Raw genomic sequence first — 20970 nt, 5'->3', positions numbered from 1 at the left:
TCACTGTAACAACAGTTTATTTGAGTAAAATCTTTTCATAATTTACACGTAGATAAACTGTTTATTACAAGAGGGCTGCTGAAACACTTTAATAATGAACTACAATTGATGGGATGAAAAATATTTCCACTCAAAATGACTTAAAAGAATAAACAGCATCAAAAAACTTGTGTGACTCCAATCAGTTGAGAAAAAGATTCACATCATATTTTTTTTTATATACACATTACCATACAAGCATTACATAAAAAAAAATCTACAAAAAAATGTAGAAAAATCACTCGTTTCCTCTTCGACTCCTCTTGTGACTCTTCTTTGAGCGGCTGTTAAAGAGACAAACATTCAAACATAAGGACTTGACGAATAAACAAATACAATCTATTTTCATATCTATATTGATCAGGAATACATTTACAGAATTATTTCTAATAGAATTCAATTACCTTTCTGGAGACTTTGAATGACTGCGATGTCTGTGGCTTCTGTGATGACCTAAATTAAACCAAGCAGACATAATTTATTAAATAATAAAAAGATTAATATTATTTCCTTACTTTAAAATAACCTGAATCAGGTTCACAACTGAAAACTTACAAGCAGCTAATAAGAGCATAAATATGAGCTGATGTGTTGTACCTGGAGATTTGGAGCGGTGCCTCCTGTCTCTGGACCGACTGCGGTGTCTGCGGGGACTCTTGCTGCGGTGGCGATCCCGTTCTCGCTCACGTCTGGGTGATGGGCTGCAAACACGAACAGAATAACAATCACTTAAATCTCAGTATTAAAAGAATGAATGATGTATAATGTTCTGTGGTTTGCTATAGTTTAGTTCAGATGATTAACATGCATGCAGAAGTAAGAATGAGAAAGACAGATTTGCACTGTATGTGTACCTTCGTCTCTTGGGGGATCTGCTTCGTCTGTTTCAGGGTTTAAAAAAAGGGAAAAAAAAAAGAAAAAGAAAAGAACAATAATAAATTGTATGGTAGCACTTCAATTTTCATATAGACTAGTGGCAGCCACTCAACACACACACACACCTTTCAAAAGCATTCAATAAATACACCATCAGATTGAAATAATTCCAGTATAACCATGTATTCCTTTATATCCATTAACATAACACAGCATGTTGATCATTTCAGGGGGGGTTACTCTTTTAGGGATGCTTATTTAGCTAGTTTGCTGGCACTTTCTTAATCTTCACTTAACACCAACCTTCTGGGCGATCGGCTTCGTCTGTAGCGAGGAGAGGGAGATCTGCGAGGTCTATCCATATCTCTGTAACTCCGTCTGTGTGGCTCTGGTGTCTGTACTCTTTCCGGCTATAAATTAAAAAAAAATTGAAGTCAAAAAAATTACCAAACTTTTTTTTGCCCCTCTGTTAATAATATTATTGTGATAAGTATTGTTAGAGTAATACCTTCTCCTCTTCTTCGTCTTCTTCTTCACTGGACTCCACCTCATCCAGGTCTTCTTCAAGGGCACTGATACGCGGATCTAAAAGCTCAGCTTCCTCCAGGACTTGCCTCTTCTATAAAAGATGAACTCAATTTCAGTACAACAAAGGGTAACAGATTTAAACCCAAATTTGCATAATTGCTCACATATAACAATATTCTAAATTATATACAAAAAGAAAACAAACCTGGAGCCTAGGGAGGATGACATCACACACTCGCTCGGCATGAAGCAGCTCGTCTATAAACTCGTCCACATGCATTATCTCAAACTCTGGGAAGACAGAGTAAGATAAAGTACGTTAGAAGGTTTTCTTGGTTTACAAGGAATTACTATATATAGTTACTCTCATTTATGAACCAATGCGGTATTAGTTTCAATGTGCTGCTTACCTCCATTTCGGTTCTGTGTTTTGATTTTTCTGTAGTCATTGTACAACGGTTCCAAATACTTATAACAGTCCACTGAGGTGCCAGTCAGGCGCATATACGTTGCTCCAAGCAAGCGGACATATCTGAACAAAACATTAAAAATTACATTCAGCACTTGCATGCATAGACTATGATATTCTGTTTTCTAATGATAGTAGCTGTATTTATTTCCTAATAGACACAAAACCCAATAGTTTAAACAATAAACATTCTGCTTAAACCAAATGCATTTGTGCATGATGGGCATTAATTTAATCACATGTGTCTGTTTTATTTTCTTCTATTCATTTTTACCTAAATGTAACACACCCCACTCAGCCAACCAAATGCTGAAATTAGTTTTAAAACATAAAAAGTCTGGTAGGACCGCTTGTGAAGTCATTACAGTTTCCAATAAAGAAATTGTAAAGATATTCTTTATGTGCAAAAACCAGGAAGCTCAAATAATACTAGGAACAACCTAACACATAAGGAAAAAACTCAGGAGACAGGTCAGTGATAGATAAAATATAAATATAGGTGAGATATGCATACTTAAAATCTTCGTTCTTGATGAATTCTACAATGATGTCCTTCTCAGGCTGAATCTGGAGCATCTTCAGCGTCAGACATAAGAAAGGTGTGGGTTTGATGTTTCCGCCATACACTCCTCCGACAAACTTCAGTTCCATTGCTTTGTCCACAACAAGCTCAGCTTAAAGTTGATATATTCAGTGACCATGAGGAACAAAAAGATTAGAGTCCAGAGTCAGAACAAATTCAAAGCTCAATATACATAAAATAATAAACTACTGATGCTCTAAACGTCAACAATTTAACAATACCTACATCCAAAATAGAACAGATATGTAGCATGTCTAATATCCATTAAAAATTACATTATGCAGGTTAGCTAGCTAGCAACATACTGGCTTATCATTTACAGCTCTGAAAAGAATTAAGAGACCACTTCAGTTTCTGAATCAGTTTCTCTGATTTAGCTATGTATAGGTATATGTTTGAGTAAAATGAACATTGTTTTTTATTTTATAAGCTATAGACACCATCTCCCAAATTTCAAATAAAAATATTGTCATTTAGAGCATTTATTTGCAGAAAATGAGAAATGGCTGAAATAAAAAGATGCAGAGCTTTCAAACATCTTCAAGAATCTTCGCATGTTCTCCTCCACCAGTCGTACACACTGCTTTTGGATAACTTTAAGCCTCCTGGTGCAAAACTTTAAGCAGTTCAGCTTGGTTTGATGGCTTGTGATCATCCATCTTTCTCTTGATTATATTTCAGAGGTTTTCAGTTTGGTAAAATTAAAGAAACTCGTCGTTTTTAAGCGGTCTCTTGTTTTTTTCAGAGCTGGATTGCTAGCGTTAACTAAACTAGCTCCCTATGTATCTAACTAATGCTTTAAGTTACTTAAAATGCTAACCTAGTAAACCTAATTAGCAAAATAGCTCAAAGTACTAGTGAGATACATAGAGCTAATTTAGCTAACATGGCTAACGCTAGCTATATGTTATTAGCATGTCAGCTTTCTTGCGTTAGTGCGCGCATTTATGAATACAAAAGAAAGATGTCCAGGGTTTAACGTTAGTTAATTAAGGTTCACTGCCAAATCTACCCAAGAGAACAGATAATTAATACAGTAGCGAGCTGCAGGTAGATAACCCTAAACACAGCTTAGGAAGCTAAGCTAACCTAGCTGGCTACACAGCTAACTAGCACAACACCAGACCGGCTAACTAACGCTGTTTTCTCCTCACCTGTGAGACCGAAACACTCTTCCTTCCAGTATTTGGACTCGTAGATTCGAGTGCGGATAATTTTCTCCACCAGGTACTGGGGGTTAGTTCCGTGTATACTGTTCGCATCTTTCACTGTTCTGTTCGCCATTTCCACCAGAGAACTGATGAATGAAACGCGCTCACGCCGGAACACAACCCACTGAACTTCCTCTAAAGCGCCCTGCTGCTGGACTGATAGTGGGGAGTACTGACACCTACAGCACGGAGTGTGGAGTAAACCCACGGCTAAATGTGGATGTTAAATGAGGGAATTACTTTAGTTTCTTTCTTTCTCTTCACACGCTAACAGATTGTGTTTCAAATGACTAAAATGGTCTCAATATTTGCTGTTAACTGTGTATGATAAGTACTATATATCCTCTACCTCAGTAACTACCCTGAAAGCATACATACTAAGACCTTTTTGTAAAGGTCTGAACATCTTAAATGCATCAACCTCATTTGAATTGATTATAAATTGGTTTTATTAATATGATATGCTCCAGAGACCGATCGCACCCCACATACGTCGTTGAATAATCTGTTTTACGCAGGAAATTTGGCATGTTAATTTGCTAGGTCACAGATACGTCGATTTCACGTCTGCTTTATTCATGAAATTTGTTATGTTAATTTCCCAATTCAGATGTGATCTGAAAAAGTCCCCTTGTAAAGTGCAGAAATATATAGCATGCTATGACATATAGGTTTGATGCTGTAAAATAACCATATATGATTCCATATGGACAAGTCAGTCTTAGAAAAACTTTGAATTTGTAAATAAACCCTTTAAAAATATCTAGCGCAGGAGTTCTTTAGCAGTGTTAGTGAAATATTCTCAAATGTTCTTACAATACCTTAAACAGCACAGATCCATTAATTAGATTAACATAAATAATATACATATATAAATTAATAATCGACACCTGAGAAGTTGTCAGGTTTGTTTTCCTTATAGATGTTGGGATTTTAGTGTGAGCACTCCCCTGGGTGTTTGCCCACAGCGCTAATTTTTATACACAAAATGTACTTTTACGCACGGGATGCGTTTCTACGCACGGGATAGGCGCGCACTTTTACGCACGGGATGCGTTTTTACGCACGCGATGCGTTTTTACGCACGGAATGCGCGTTTACGCACGGCGCGCGCTTTTACGCCCGGGATGCGTTTTTACGCACGGCGGACACTTTTACGCACGGCGGGCACATTTACGTGTCTGGTATGTTTTTGCGCATCTCTTTGTGTTGTAATGTGTTGCTACATGCTTCCCCAGTAACAAGCAGAACTGCTAATGTGGAGAGTCTTACATAAGCTTTTTAAATGCTACGATGTATCAGTTTTATATAAATTACATTGTATTTATAGACAAACTATTTTAGTTAATTATTTCTATCCATAATCACTGTCAAAACAAAAAACGTACAAAACAGTGACTTTACATAGGGAGAAACTCCCTTCTTAATCTTTAATAAAATTCATTGTAAAAAAAACATTTATATTGGTCCATTTATAGTAAAATAAAAATGAAATAATGCAATAACTACTTTCAGGTTCAGGTATTAAAAGTTATATATTGTTTTTAGAGTTTTGGAAACGAGGGATTTAAGCACGTAAACAAAGTGATAAAAAAAGTAGCTACAACCAAACTCCTGTGCTATAATGTTGCATCATCTTGGAGATCTTGGATCTTGGAGCACTTGAAGATACCCAAAAGGACCCTTGGAGATGCCCAAAGGGACATTTTGAGAAGCCCAAAATGGCACTTGGAGCTGCCCAAAAGGACACTTGAAGATGCCCAAAGGGACACCTGGAGATTCCCAAAATGGCACTTGGAGATACCCAAAAGGACACTTGGAGATACTCAAAGGCACACTTGGAGATGGCCAAAGGGACATTTGGAGATGCCCAAAATGACACTTGGAGACATCCAAAAGGACACTTGGAGATGTCCAAAGGGACACTTGGAGATGCCCAAAGGAACACTTGGAGATGCCCAAAAAGACACTTGGAGATGCTCAATGGGACACTTGGAGATCCCCAAAATGGCACTTGGAGATACCCAAAAGGACACTTGGAGACACCCAAAAGGACACTTGGAGATGCCCAAAGGGACACTTGGAGATGCCCAAAATGATAATTGGAGATGCCAAAAATGACACTTGCAGATGCCCAAAGGGACACCTGGAGATGCCCAAAAGGACACTTGGAGATGCCCAAAGGGAGACCTGGAGATGGCCAAAATGACACTTGAAGATGCCCAAAGGGACACTTGGAGATGCTCAAAATGACATTTGAAGATTCCCAAAATGGTACTTGGAGATACCCAAAAGGACACTTGGAGATACTCAAAGGCACACTTGGAGATGGCCAAAGGGACATTTGGAGATGCCCAAAATGACACTTGGAGATGCCCAAAATGGCACTTGGAGATGTCCAAAATGGCACTTGGAGACATCCAAAAGGACACTTGGAGATGTCCAAAGGGACACTTGGAGATGCCCAAAGGGACACTTGGAGATGCCCAAAAAGACACTTGGAGATGCTCAATGGGACACTTGGAGATGCCCAAAAGGACACCTGTAGATGCCCAAAATGACACTTGGAGATACCGAAAAGGACACTTGGAGATGACCAAAGGGACACCTGAAGATGCCCAAAAGGACACTCAGAGATGCCCGAAAGGACACTTGGAGATGCCCAAAGGCACACTTGGAGATGCCCAAAGGGACATTTGGAGATGCTCAAAATGGCACTTGGAGATGCTCAAAATGGCACTTGGAGATACCCAAAAGGACACTTGGAGACACCCAAAAGGACACTTGGAGATGCCCAAAGGGACACTTGGAGATGCCCAAAATGATAATTGGAGATGCCAAAAATGACACTTGCAGATGCCCAAAGGGACACCTGGAGATGCCCAAAAGGACACTTGGAGATGCCCAAAGGGAGACCTGGAGATGGCCAAAATGACACTTGAAGATGCCCAAAATGACACTTGAAGATTCCCAAAATGGTACTTGGAGATACCCAAAAGGACACTTGGAGATACTCAAAGGCACACTTGGAGATGGTCAAAGGGACATTTGGAGATACCCAAAATGACACTTGGAGACGTCCAAAAGGACACTTGGAGATGTCCAAAGGGACACTTGGAGATGCCCAAAAGGACACTTGGAGATGCCCAAAAAGACACTTGGAGATGCTCAATGGGACACTTGGAGATGCCCAAAATGACACCTGTAGATGCCCAAAATGACACTCAGAGATGCCCGAAAGGACACTTGGAGATGCCCAAAAGGACACTTGGAGATGCCCAAAAGGACACTTGGAGATGCCCAAAGGCACACTTGGAGATACCCAAAAGGACACTTGGAGATGCCCAAAATGGCACTTGGAGATGATCAAAAAGACACTTGGAGATGCTCAAGGGGACACTTGGAGATGCCAAAAAGGACACCTGTAGATGCCCAAAACGGCACTTGGAGACACCAAAAAGGACACTTGGAGATGACCAAAGGGACACCTGAAGATGCTCAAGAGGACACTCAGAGATGCCCGAAAGGACACTTGGAGATGCCCAAAAGGACACTTGGAGATGCCCAAGATGGCACTTGGAGATGCCCAAAGGTACATTTGAAGATGCTCAAAATGACACTTGGAGATGCCCAAAGGGACACTCGGAGATGCCCAAAAGGACACTTGGAGATGCCCAAAAGGACACTTGGAGATGCCCAAAATGGCACTTGGAGATGCCCAAAAGAACACTTGGAGATGCTCAAAAGGACACTTGGAGATGCCCTAAGTGACACTTGGTGATGCCCAAAAAGACACTTGGAGATGCCCAAAAGGACAGTTGGAGATGCTCAAAATGGCACTTGGAGATGCCCAAAAGGACAGTTGGAGATGCTCAAAATGGCACTTGGAGATGCCCAAAAGGACACTTGGATACATATATTTGCAAGGATGTACTAGACTCAGTTTAGTTTAGTTTAGTTTAGTTTAGTTACTGTTACAATGCCCCTCTCAGGCTGGTACCTTGCTTTTCTTGCCTATAACCAGTCGGAAGTAAACACGATTTTTGTTTTGATGTGCATCAGAGATGTCCAGACTGACATTTTAGATCATCTGCATCTAAAAAAAGATTTAATATTGAAAGGAGAGAGAGCTCATACATTTTCATACATCTTTTTTCCAGATGTAGAAACTTTAAATAAACACAAAAATACTAAATAAACCTTCGTCTAACCCATATTAAAATATAAAAAAACAGGTGGATGTTTATGATACTCACGACCAAACACGTCGACCCCGCAGAAAAAAAGAATATCCGCTGGGTTGTATCTGAAACGTATGACATGTTGCCTAGTTAGGCAGGAAAGAACCCATCCTTGTCTGAATCGATGTTTAGTAATTTAGCCTTCTATTTTGTTTAGCATTAAGGTTAACAGCTAATGAGAACACATATAAACGATCATATATTGTATGGCAGGAAGCGCTATTTTTCTTTTTTGTTTCGGTTACAGATTCACCGCTTTCTACGGCTTTAAGTGAGAAGGTTTAGGCAGTAGGACAGCAAGTCAGCATGTAGTTATGACACGCACGGCCTACGCCATCGGGTCAGTAGGCGTGGATTCATTCCACTGGTCCAATGATATGTCGGTATGCAAATAGTCCTCATCTTTCGCGGGAAAAGTTGTGTGTCGTGTCTGAAGGCAACAGGGGGTTGGGGGAGACAGAGCGAGCACGGATCAGTGTTTTAAAGTTTTAACGTTATATCACTTTCCCATCTAGTAAGGATAACAGCACACTGTCGGATTGGTTAAAGAAGCTTGATATATTGCAGAGGCTCTACTAAAAGTAAGTGATATTGGTTCAGTGGGTCGTCTTCAGCTGTAACTTTACATACTGACTGCAACTACACCTACAGACGTATGCTAAGCTAGTTAGCTAAAGTTAGCCAGCTATCTTTACACGCTGTGGAATAGTGTTGCCCTCAAAGTGTCCAAACCAAATAACTTATGTGGTTTATTACAAAAGAGCATAACGTTACCAGAGCTTATTTTCTATGTTTTTTATATGTTTACGTAATTTATAATATAATGTTATATCTAGGCATATAATATAAAGGCATATCTAGGTTAGCTATGTTAACTGACGTTCAAAATAATGAGTCAAGTTGGTCTTGAATATATTCTTGCACATATTTCATATGTAAAGTAACGTTGAAGAATGTTTTTTTCAATGCAGATATTCTTGCTAGGTTAGGTTAGCTCCTGCATGTTTTGGTTTCTTCCTTGCCCTAAAATGATCTGCTTTAGATGATCAAAATGATGGTCAAAATATATATATTTAATATAATAGAAATATAATACATATAGTTCCTAGCTAGCTTTACCCTCTATGGAATAGTGTTCCCCTTAGGCAACAAACCAGATTTATGTTTATTACTAAATAGCATACCAGAGCTTTTTTATACTTAGTTGTATATATAATGTTACTCGCCATGTCTAGGTTACGTCCAAAATCATGAGTAAAGTGGCTGATGAATCAAAATATGTAGCCTAGCTACAATACGTGCAAGAATGTGTAACTGAAGAATATTTGTCTGTCTATATTTGTACTAGCTATATTGTTTTTTGTAAACTTACTAAAACAGTGTTTTTTCATTAGTTTTATTTGAGTAATATTATGCAAAATATCTATTATTAAATATGCAGGCTAATCATAAAACTATTATGTTAATACATTTAGTTATATTTGATATCCACAGGGACCCCCAGGCTTTTTTTTCCCCTAAAAATGTAATTCATGCAATAATTTAGCCAGTATTTATCTAACCATCTAAGTTAGCTTGTTTGCTAGCTGGTTGATATGTGTTAAATGAAGTGTTTTTTTTTTTTGCAGGTCACCAAAATGAGCCGCTACCACACTATGCTACGTATACGAAGGAGTTATAAACTGGAAGGAAGGCCGATTACAGAAGACAGAAAACTGAAGAGAGCGTTTTATAGGTAACTAAATCTGTTGTTTACGCTAGCGATCTCTTTTATCTAGAAGCCATAAAGTTGCTTGGTTACCTAACTTAGCTAGGTTAGTTAAACTATCTGGTTAACTATCGATCTGACTAGCTAGCTAACCTAACGAATTAGTGTTTATAAAACTGGAAGCATTTAGTTAATAAGCTATCTAACTCGCTAACGTGTTTGACTGGTTTAAACTCCACAGGTCTTTGTCTATAGCTGTGGATGGAAGGCCGAGGAAAGCTGTGGTGTCTGTAGGCCAGTGCATACTGATTGAGGGAGATGACGAGGACAACCCGTTTGTTGCACAGCTTCTTAAGCTTTTCACTGATGGTACGAACCCCTACAGTTCAGCAAATCACCCCTTTTTTGTTGCCATTTTCACCCTATCATTGATCCCTAAGGTGGCATCCAAGGCATCCATTTATTAACCCTTTACACCCTTTAAGTGCTGTGTAAAGTTGTGTCCTTACAGCACTCTGTTCTTTATTTTAACTTGTGCAGTCCCACTGTGAAATATACTGAACCTCCTAAGAGCATCATAGGACAATGTGTGAATCTGTTTGTTCGCCTGGCCTCATTTATAGAACGTAGGTGTGCTGGTTTAGCTCTGGAGATCAAACAAACTCCTTTAAAGGAAATTAATGTTTTACATTCCATAGAACTAGTTCAGATCTGATTTCTAGATTTTACCTTAAAATATTTAGTTATGCACACATAATTCCAAAGAATAACATTAATGAGCTGCTCACTGAATTTATCGGATTGTGTTAATTGACATTTTAATGTTCCTAGACACTGGAAAGAAGAAAAAGGCAGTGGTGAAGTGGTTCGTGCGTGTAAGTGAAATACCATCCAACAAAATAGGGCTTCTGGGCAGAGACCCCCACCCTCAAGAAATCTTTTACTACCAAGATAGCTCCTGTGACAACGAGGTGGATGCCGAAACCATCCTAGGAGCAGTTCAGGTATGTATGTGCACATGTGTGCTTTATTGGAAGCTGAATAAAATTTGTCATGTGACTGCTGTACATACAGTATGTGTACTGTAGTCTGTTAGGGCGTTTTCACATCTGATAGTCCAGACCACGCTTCTTTTACACTCATTCTGATAGGGCAGCGTGTGTATGTGAAAGGGAGTCAGATTCTGACATGAAGCTCAAATTCACACATGGGCAAAGCAACTCTCCAAACAAATGATTTCTGCAAAGCAATCAATATGAAATAGAGAGATGCAGCCCACATAGCTGATAATAATAGAATATAGTAAAGTTCTTTAGTCTGCTCACTAAACTGTAGTGTAAATCCAAAACTAACTGGGTCAATTATATACAATGTAACAGGTACAAACCTTGGTGTGGACTTTCAGGTGTGAAAACACCCTTAGGTTTGAAGGAGGCAAGCAGTGCCCTTTGGATTCGTTTGTGCTTTATTGTGGCTGTGTAGATAGATATGAAGAGAACCACCATATTTAGCTATATTAGAACCATATTATAGCTATATTTTCCTTCTGCCTTCTTGGGTGAGGCTTCTTTTAAGCTGTCTGCATGTCTACAAAATCGATTGCTCGATAAATAGTTCAGTGTATTACTTCTTCGTCTGAGTAGTTTGTTCCCCTGTTTGCATCCAGGTTACCCAGATTCCTGCTGAGGCTCAGTTTCCAGATGGGGCAAGCAAGGATACTCTGTTTGTGAAGCTTTTGTGGGACACTAAGGCATTTCGAATTTTGGACACTGAGCTGTTTCAGTCTCCTCAGAGCCCCAGGTCTCCACCACCCGCCCAGCGTGCACCCAGACTTCGTTCTCTCCCCACCCCAGACCCCAGTGTGATGAAGAGAGCCATGACTGGCATTGCAACCCGTGGCAGCATGAGCACGGGCAAGATAAACTCAACTGAGGCAGAGTCGGCCCACTCTGCTTCCAAGCTCTCTGCAGCCAAAGTACTGAATGTAAAAAGGAGAAGCAGAGTCTCCTCAAATCCAACCATCCGCAAGAAGTTGGACCTTTGCAGTGAGTGCTGTTAGATTCTCAAGCAGCATAGTTTATGTACAGTATATGTAACATTATAATTGTATAAATTAAACATATTTTGCTCTCAATGAGGTTCATAAGATTTTGTAATTCTATTGTTTTGTGATTTCTAGTTTAGTACAGATCATGTTTTGTTTTGCATTCCCAGGTCCAAGTAAGAAGCTTACTAGGGATGATGTTCTTGGGCAGATATTGGACGATGACCAGGAAATGGAGGAAGACCTGGCCACTAAAATGGGTGGTTCCCCACCTCCTCGTATCTCCATCACAATCAGGCTCACTCCTCTTTCAATCCCTCTTAAATCCTCCACTGTAGAGGACATGGACAATGTCACCTCCAGCAGGTTAGATTATAAGTACTATGTAAAGGAATATCCACTAGCTTTTAATGATCACCAAAACAGATCTAGTCCAGAAAAGAAAACACGGGATATCATTACAAAGAAATAAATAACTAAATGAGTGTTACAAAAACAGAGAGGTACAATAATTTTCATGGTATATGTGGGCAATAGTAGCCCAACATCTTCTGGACAAGCTAATCTCTCAGAGAACTGTTACTGACTCAATGTTTTTGGCAGTAATTTCAATTTTACAGTGACTGTTTTAGTTGAAGACATTTTTTTAGTGTACACTGCCGTTCAAAAGTTTGGGGTCACTCAAACAATTTTGTGTTTTCCATGAAAAGTCACACTTATTCACCACCATACGTTGTGAAATGAATAGAAAATAGAGTCAAGACATTGACAAGGTTAGAAATAATGATTTGTATTTGAAATAACATTGTTTTTACATCAAACTTTGCTTTCATCAAAGAATCCTCCATTTGCAGCAATTACAGCATTGCACACCTTTGGCATTCTAGCTGTTAATTTGTTGAGGTAAGCTGGAGAAATTGCACCCCATGCTTCTAGAAGCAGCTCCCACAAGTTGGATTGGTTGGATGGGCACTTCTGGCGTACCATACGGTCAAGCTGCTCCCACAACAGCTCAATGGGGTTCAGATCTGGTGACTGCGCTGGCCACTCCATTACCAATAGAATACCAGCTGCCTGCTTCTGCTGTAAATAGTTCTTGCACAATTTGGAGGTGTGTTTAGGGTCATTGTCCTGTTGTAGGACGAAATTGGCTCCGATCAGGCGCTGTCCACTGGGTATGGCATGGCGTTGCAAAATGGAGTGATAGCCTTCCTTATTCAGAATCCTTTTTACCCTGTACAAATCTCCCACCTTACCAGCACCAAAGCAACCCCAGACCATCACATTACCTCCACCATGCTTAACAGATGGCGTCAGGCATTCTTCCAGCATCTTTTCATTTGTTCTGCGTCTCACAAACGTTCTTCTTTGTGATCCAAACACCTCAAACTTGGATTCATCCGTCCACAACACTTTTTTCCAGTCTTCCTCTGTCCAATGTCTGTGTTCTTTTGCCCATCTTAATCTTTTTCTTTTATTAGCCAGTCTCAGATATGGCCTTTTCTTTGCCACTCTGCCCTGAAGCCCAAAATCCCGCAGCCGCCTCTTCACTGTAGATGTTGACACTGGTGTTTTGCGGGTACTATTTAATGAAGATGCCAGTTGGGGACCTGTGAGGCGTCTGTTTCTCAAAGTAGAGACTCTAATGTACTTATCTTCTTGCTTAGTTGTGCAACGCGGCCTCCCACTTCTTTTTCTACTTTGGTTAGAGCCTGTTTGTGCTGTCCTCTGAAGGGAGTAGTACACACCGTTGTAGGAAATCTTCAATTTCTTAGCAATTTCTCGCATGGAATAGCCTTCATTTCTAAGAACAAGAATAGACTGTCGAGTTTCAGATGAAAGTTCTCTTTTTCTGGCCATTTTGAGCGTTTAATTGACCCCACAAATGTGATGCTCCAGAAACTCAATCTGCTCAAAGGAAGGTCAGTTTTGTAGCTTCTGTAATGAGCTAGACTGTTTTCAGGTGTGTGAATATGATTGCACAAGGGTTTTCTAATCATCAATTAGCCTTCTGAGCCAATGAGCAAACACATTGTACCATTAGAACACTGGAGTGATAGTTGCTGGAACCTATGTAGATATTGCACCAAACCCAGACATTTGCAGCTAGAATAGTCATTTACCACATTAGCAATGTACAGAGTGTATTTGTTTAAAGTTAGGACTAGTTTAAAGTTATCTTCATTGAAAAGTACAGTGCTTTTCCTTCAAAAATAAGGACGTTTCAATGTGACCCCAAACTTTTGAACGGTAGTGTATTACTAAGCTTTGTTAAGGGATTTAAACTAATAGTCTAAATAAATGCTTTATATAAAGTAAATGTACAATGTAAGTGACATTTTAAGTTTTCTACTGCCCTCTCAGGGACTTTGATGGGGTTCAGTCCCTAGAAGATGATGATGTGTTTGAGATTGGGTCAGTGCTTGCCAGTAAAGGCAGGACCCCTCGTAGGAGAGACTCCACTCCCAGGAGAGCCAGCCTTAGGGGACAGAAGTAAGACTGTCACCCCCACTTCATGGTGATTCAGGGACAGGGATAGTGTGTGGTTACTGCACTTTTGGTGATGGAGTTTATGGTGTATTTTTTTATTTATTATTATTTTTTTATATAACTTTAAGCATTATATTGTGTTTTTTTTTACACCTATAGTTAGGACCAGTTGGTCTGGTCTGAATCACTTAACAAGTGTGTAGATTTTGAGTTTTTCTATTGGTTTGGTTTGTTTTCACACAGGGAATAATCCAAGTGCTCCTTGATGGACCACATTAGCAAACCAATGAGAGAATGTTTTCTCCAGTTATTGGACAGACCTAACTGGAACAAGAGCAAGAAAGTAAATACAGGAAGTTCCTATCAGCTGGATTAGTTCATATATACCAGTTATACTACACCTGCAGAGTCATTTAGTTGGATCACATTTTGGTTAGTTTCTGTTCTCACCCCATGTAAACCGCTCCAGATTGTTTTGGGCTCGACCTCCTCTCAAGAATTTTGGTTTGGTTGCATTGGAGTGCAAAAACTGTTCACACCTACCCAAAGAAATCACATCAAGGGTGAAAATGAACCATAGTCTAGTGCAAGTGCAAAGTGTTAACTAAATCTAATGATGTGATGCTGTTTTATCTGTCTTGTTTAGAACTCCCTCTAGAAGACGAGAGTCTACAACAGCCAGAGAGACGGCCCTTGCTGTGCTGTAAGTGTACAAGTCTTTTTACGAATAATTAATGGATGTTTTTCTAATGGTACTTATTTTGTTAGGTTTTGTTTGACCCTTTATCATAAACAGCATCTGATCAAAATGTGATTGTTTAAATAATCCATCTGCTGTTTTATCCTCAGGGCTGAGGAAGAGCATGAAGACTCTCCTGCACTGAGTGCTGCTACTCCCCGCTCTAAAAGGAAGTCAGCCCAGTGTGTCTCCTCCCGCATCAAGAAGCAGCTGTACGTTTACAAATTGATCATTTTGGTTGATCTATACTTTTCTTATTGAACAAAATTTTACAGATTCAATCAACATGTTGCATTAAGAAAGCTTTGTATAATTACGTTGTAGGAATATGCTGAGTAACCAGGATGAGCTGCAGTCCGATGGCGAGGATGCTGGTGACGATGGCTGTTTCGTACCTACCAAGCTAGACCTAGAGAGCAGCAGTGATGAGGAGGAAGAGGAGATGAAAGGCGACAGTGAAGATGAGCTTGTTGTGAAGAGGAGCAGACGTTCAACCTGCCCGAAAACTCCTCGCTCAACTGAAAAAAGAAGAGCGTCTGCAAGAACACCACGCAAAACTCCCAGCAAAAAGGTACAGGGTACAATAGCAGCAAGATATGCAAGTAGGGTTTTAAACTTATTGTATCTTTGAAGAAACTAGTTTAGGGCGAAAACATATAAAACACTAATTTAGTCAGAACATACACGTAGCTTATATATATATATTTTTTTTTTCTTTTTTTTTTCTTAATTTATGTTGAATCGCAGGCTGCTCCATCTACTCCTCGAACACCTCGTCATGCCACCCCTAGCATTCCCGCCAGAAGTTTGCCAGCTCGAAAGCCAGGGAATGTGCTCGAAGAGGCAAGGCTACGGTAAGTGATGCCTCCTCATGAATTGATTGTACTGATTTGTTTGTAATCTCAAATTTGACAAACAAAGTTTGAGATTACAAACAAATCAGTTGTATCACAACTAGCTAGATAAAAAGCATAATATTTCTAAATTAATATTTCCTGTGCTGGTTCTCATCTGTAATAAATTATTCTTCATACAGATAGCCACTTTTAGCCATGCTATACTGGGTTCCTGTTCATTACAAGGCCAAGTTTCAGGTTATTTATTTAGTCTGAATGGTGTAGCCCAGGGGTCAACAGTCTTATCCGTAAAGGGCCGGAGCAACTGCAGGTTTTCATTCCAACCCATTAAATGCTGATGCATTTAATACAAATGCTATATTGGAATTAAAACAGTCACCTACAGTTGCCTTTTGTGGATAACCCCTACCTGTATCACAGATTTATCGCTGTCCTTCTACCATACCTGTCAGAATGGTAGAAATGCCATGTTACTGCTTTTTTTAAATAAAATTTTTAGACTCGTTATTAGCTTGTGTGATTTCAGATTTTGTGTTTTTTAAATGTATATTTTAAGTTTTTCTTAAATGTGCTTCATAAATAAAATCTACTTACTCAAGTGAAACACTCTTCCTGAATTCCCTGATGGAGAAAGTGTCATTAAAAGTGTCAGTTCTGAAGTAAAACTAAAGCAGTTAAAAAACAAAAAATGACTGTTCATTCTTTGATCATTCTTTTTTTCTTTTATCCAACAGGTTGCACGTGTCCTCAGTTCCTGAGTCTCTACCATGTAGAGAACAGGAGTTCCAGGACATTTACAATTTTGTGGAGAGTAAGGTCATGGATGGCACAGGAGGGTGAGTAGAGTTTTAATCCTCTATGATCTAACTTCTAGTTTTTTGACTAGATAGCTCAGTAATTGTTATTTAGCTGACGCGTAGTGATGTGTTTTTTCTTCAGGTGTATGTATATCTCCGGCGTTCCTGGCACAGGGAAGACTGCCACAGTGCATGAGGTGATCAGATCTCTCCAGCAGGCAGCGGAGCAAGATGAGATCCCTCACTTCAACTTCATAGAGATCAACGGCATGAAGATGACTGACCCACACCAGGCTTATGTTCAGATACTGCAGGTGTGCAAGCTGTTTTTTCTCCTGTCTTTTTTCTTTAGGTCTCTTGTGCTTTTTGGTTCCATTATATACCTGCTGTAATTCAAACTGATTTTGATGCTATGTTGTGTAGAAACTGACCAATCAGAAGGCGACGGCTGACCATGCCGCAGCTCTGCTGGAGAAGAGGTTTAGTATGCCGGCACCAAAGAAAGAGACCACAGTGCTGTTGGTAGATGAGGTGAGTTTGTCCAGTAGCCATTACAGAAAAACATTTGTAAATACATTGTTTGCTTTCTGGTACTTGGTTGCACATCCATCAGTTTGCTCAAGTAAGGATTAAGCCAATCAGATTGGGTCATCAGTTACAATTGTATATTATTTGAAATGTGCAGAAAATAAAAAGGACTGGAAAGTTTCAAGAGCCTGTTATGTAATATATCCACCAGAGGGCAGGTCCGAGCCAAGTGAAGGAGTTTGTGGTACTGTACTTGGTGCAAAAATGGAGAGAGGCACAGCTGACACATCAGTAAAAAATGTAGTATTTTATAGTAGACAAATATATTACAATATTTCTACATCTGGCAGCAACTGACTGCTTCTCCTGCTAACATGCATAATTTTTTCTAATTTTATGAACTTCTACAGTGTATGCAAGTCAAGCATTTTGTCTGTTAATTGTCTTGTGTTTTGTTTGACATGTCCCATGTCTTTTTATTAACGGCTACACCGAAGATTTAGCCAAGCAGGGTTTCGTTGTACCTATGAAGCACCTTAATTATGGGTTTTCTGATGTATATTTAGACAAATATTTGAATAAAAGATTAACTGGGGGTGAACACATTCACATACAAGGTATTAACAACAGACTGGAGTAATCTAAAGTCATAATCCACATATCCTATAAAACCACAGGATCTACAAACACTAACCAGCACAAACACACCCATCTGTTCTTAAAAACAGCAATTAATTTAGTCCGGAAATAGTTAGCATCACCACTTAGCCGTTAGCCATCTCCATTAAGAGCTGCAGTCTGTTAGCCTAGCTAGCATTGGGCTCTCAGCTGAATTCCGGCTTTGTGAATGTAATAAGTAACTCAAGTGAACTACAGCCATAATCCACATCTAATATCAAACCACAGATCCAACCCACTGTAACCAGCATTAAGAAATCAATCTGTTATTAAAAACACTGATTAATTCAGCTTGGAAATGCAGTTAGCTTGGCCGGTTAGCCATTGCAGTTAGCCGTTGCAGCTAATCCATTACGCTAGGTGTCAAAATAAGTCTCTAAATTGGTCTAGAGCCTTGAATTTAGTAATTTACATATTTAATATTAATCTTTTTTCATGTTTAATAAAACAATAAAATATTTTATTTAAAAGGAAACTATTCTGTGTTCGTATATAAAGTGTGTCAAATAAATGACATTGGAATGCACTTGTGTATACTCTTGAAAGGGCTGTGTGGACTGTTTCAACCTCATTTTGTAAACTTAATCCTAGTACTAATAATAAACTAAAAAAGCCTGTATCTGTATTTGGATCAGAATCGGCAGTTTTGTATATCGGAATCGGATCAAAGCTAAAAAAAAAAGTGGGTCACCCCATCGCTTATTTTAAATCAACTTAAATTACATCTCTCATTTTGCAAGAAAAACAAATTTAATTTGTCTACTTTAGCTTAATACATGCACTTAACAGTTTTTCATCTGGCTACATTTTCTAGTTGGACCTTTTGTGGACCAGGAAGCAGAATGTCATGTACAATTTGTTTGATTGGCCAACAAGACGGCATGCCCGCCTGGTGGTGCTGACCATTGCAAACACTATGGACTTGCCTGAGAGGATTATGATAAACCGTGTGGCCAGTCGCCTGGTAAGTCACCGAAAAGAAGTTTTACCAGGCTGACATGTCCTAAAAAAGTATTTTGCATGTAATATGATGAGTTTTTTTTCCATATGTATATTTACGTTTCATTTCCAGGGGCTGACACGCATGTCTTTCCAGCCGTACACTTTTAAGCAGCTGCAGCAGATTATCACCTCTCGACTGAACAAAGTGAAGGCTTTTGAGGAGGATGCTCTTCAGCTAGTATCGAGAAAGGTACAAATAAACACCCCCAGAAGTTTTAGAAAGCAACTTTGCATCTTCTCATAAAATTTTGTTGACTGACTAACAGTCTGACTGTTGTCCTGGCTGCTCTGCAGGTGGCAGCTCTGTCAGGTGATGCACGCCGCTGTTTAGATATATGTAGGCGAGCCACAGAAATCTGCGAGTACTCCAGTCAACGGAGCAGCACAGGATTGGTTGGGATGAGTCATGTGATGGAAGCTTTAGATGAGATGTTTTCTTCTTCCTATATCGCAGCAATCAGGTGAGGTCATGTGGCATTGTGGGTGCAGTTATAGACAATCTTTTGTTATACTTGTTTTGTTTTAAATATCAAAACCAACATGTATTAGGCTTTTTTCTGTTAATGATATTTAATTCTGGTCCTTGTTGTTACAGGTGTACCTCTCTGCAGGAGCAGCTCTTCCTCAGGGCAGTGATTGCGGAGTTTCGTAGGTTAGGTTTAGAAGAGGCCACATTCCAACAGGTAACTATTTCAACTGAATATTTAGAGCTTAGTTTAAAGCAGCATTATCTGACTATTGAGATTTTTTGGCATCCCTTTATGGGAAGTATAGTTTGTGTTCTGAGTCACCCCTAAATGACGTGTAACATATTACATGCCTTTCTGGACAAGCTGAGGGATTCAGAGTTGTCACTGAAGGTGAAAAGCATGTGGACTTACATTGTGAAACAGAGTTGTCCATTTCACCAAAGTTACATAGTGCAGTTGCAGGTATGCAGAGACTGAATTTACCCCTTTTCATGTCATTTTCTATGTTTTTTAAGACTGCAAAATTATTTATTGTAGTCTTTCAACAAAATCCATCTATTAGTTCCTGAATTAAGTTAAGTCTTTGTAAAGCCCAAAACATACTTCACAGATGATTTGAGCTACAATCATATTTCAGTGTTGGCATATAATGTTTGACCTTTCTCCTGTAATTAAATCATACTTACACACTAGTCAAAATGTGTTACAGAAGGTAATAATGCTTTATAGTGACCCATGTTTCTCTGTTTCTCCTGTGTTAGGTGTTTGTACAGCACCAGGCTCTGTGTCGAATGGAGGGGTTGCAGCCGGTGAGTGTGTCTGAGGGTCTGGCTGTGTGTCAAAGACTGGGAGCCTGTCGTTTGCTCCTTCTGGAGCCCAGCCGTCTAGACTTGCTGCTCCGTGTTCGCCTCAATGTCAGCCAGGATGATGTGCTGTATGCCCTGAAGGCTGACTGAGATCCTTACGCTGTGTATTCTTCCCTGCATGAAACTGTGGTTTTTGCACAAGAATGTCAGTGGAACATCATTATGGGCATCTCCTTGTATGGATTTTTCCAGTTAAGGTTTCAGGAGATTTTGACACACAATTGTTCTGGCTTTTAAAATATAAATGAGCCTCCTCCTATGCTCAGCCTTTTGAACCCGAGGAAACTGGTTTTGTTTGAATGAAAATGTACAATAAGCAATTACGTGATCATGCTGCAATGCAGTTTTTGCAGCAGTGGTGCTGAAGAGCACTTAGGGGTACGTAGTGGAATATCCAGGATGGATAGCAGGATTGTACTTGGAATCAAGTTATTTTAATTACATATTTGTTTTGGGTGCAAAATACACTGATTTAATACATTTTATTATTGGAGAGTGAATCTCCCCCTATTGTGTTGAGCACATAATGTCTGTCTTTTTAAGGTCTGTCTAATTGTGTGTAAATTTGGTCATCTTTAAGTCGGCCAAATATTTTATCTTTGTTGATCTGTTTTAATTTTCTTGAAGTCGCTAATAAAATTATTGAAAATTCTAGAGTTGAAATGAGTTATTTCTGTACTTTGTCAAATGCTAGTCTAGTTTAATGTCCAGATATTTGTGGTCTTGTAATGCAGGTAGACCATGCAATTTTCATCTCTGGGTTTTAATATTGTATGAGTATATAAACTGAAGCTTGTTTTATATATGTAAATTCAGTGAAAATGAGTTGAAATATACTTTTGTC

General features: G+C 39.2%; 2 protein-coding genes across 3 annotated transcripts; one reads left to right on the top strand and one right to left on the bottom strand.

Moving 5' to 3' along the window:
* On the bottom strand, positions 1 to 3836 carry prpf38a (pre-mRNA processing factor 38A). The gene is made up of 10 exons (XM_007258342.4): positions 3650 to 3836; positions 2427 to 2586; positions 1854 to 1975; positions 1649 to 1734; positions 1424 to 1534; positions 1219 to 1325; positions 894 to 920; positions 637 to 740; positions 444 to 492; positions 1 to 323 (listed from the first exon to the last, which is right to left on the bottom strand). The coding sequence occupies exons 1-10, from the start codon at positions 3777 to 3779 to the stop codon at positions 278 to 280; spliced, it is 942 nt and encodes a 313-aa protein (XP_007258404.1). The 5' UTR covers positions 3780 to 3836; the 3' UTR covers positions 1 to 277.
* A 4517-nt stretch (positions 3837 to 8353) lies between these two features.
* Positions 8354 to 20778, top strand: orc1 (origin recognition complex, subunit 1). 2 transcript variants are annotated; one of them, XM_007258340.4, is made up of 19 exons: positions 8354 to 8528; positions 9576 to 9682; positions 9897 to 10024; positions 10487 to 10659; positions 11322 to 11700; positions 11870 to 12065; positions 14064 to 14192; positions 14836 to 14892; positions 15039 to 15140; positions 15253 to 15499; positions 15676 to 15782; positions 16520 to 16621; positions 16725 to 16896; positions 17006 to 17113; positions 18603 to 18752; positions 18861 to 18980; positions 19085 to 19251; positions 19386 to 19473; positions 20022 to 20778. In XM_007258340.4, exons 2-19 carry the CDS (start codon positions 9585 to 9587, stop codon positions 20214 to 20216), a joined length of 2718 nt encoding a protein of 905 aa, XP_007258402.3. In that variant the 5' UTR covers positions 8354 to 8528; positions 9576 to 9584; the 3' UTR covers positions 20217 to 20778. The 2 variants fall into 2 exon arrangements, with proteins under 2 accessions (XP_007258402.3, XP_049335632.1); XM_049479675.1 differs by lacking the exon at positions 14064 to 14192.
* The last annotated feature ends 192 nt before the right edge of the window (positions 20779 to 20970 follow it).

This window comes from Astyanax mexicanus, chromosome 5 (assembly GCF_023375975.1).
Source record: "Astyanax mexicanus isolate ESR-SI-001 chromosome 5, AstMex3_surface, whole genome shotgun sequence".
Lineage (NCBI taxonomy): Eukaryota > Metazoa > Chordata > Actinopteri > Characiformes > Acestrorhamphidae > Astyanax > Astyanax mexicanus.
This window is presented reverse-complemented; position numbering and strand designations above follow the sequence as displayed.

What these genes read in the sequence shown, in the direction of transcription:
- orc1 (XM_007258340.4), top strand. Translation starts at nt 9,585, where the DNA reads ATGAGCCGCTACCACACTATGCTACGTATACGAAGGAGTTATAAACTG. An exon ending in TCTTAAGCTTTTCACTGATG is followed by an intron (nt 10,025 to 10,486) that starts GTACGAACCCCT and finishes TAATGTTCCTAG; the next exon opens with ACACTGGAAAGAAGAAAAAG. An exon ending in CAGTGCTGTTGGTAGATGAG is followed by an intron (nt 17,114 to 18,602) that starts GTGAGTTTGTCC and finishes TACATTTTCTAG; the next exon opens with TTGGACCTTTTGTGGACCAG.
- prpf38a (XM_007258342.4), bottom strand. Translation starts at nt 3,779, where the DNA reads ATGGCGAACAGAACAGTGAAAGATGCGAACAGTATACACGGAACTAAC. An exon ending in AACACAGAACCGAAATGGAG is followed by an intron (nt 1,735 to 1,853) that starts GTAAGCAGCACA and finishes CTGTCTTCCCAG; the next exon opens with AGTTTGAGATAATGCATGTG. An exon ending in CATTCAAAGTCTCCAGAAAG is followed by an intron (nt 324 to 443) that starts GTAATTGAATTC and finishes TCTCTTTAACAG; the next exon opens with CCGCTCAAAGAAGAGTCACA.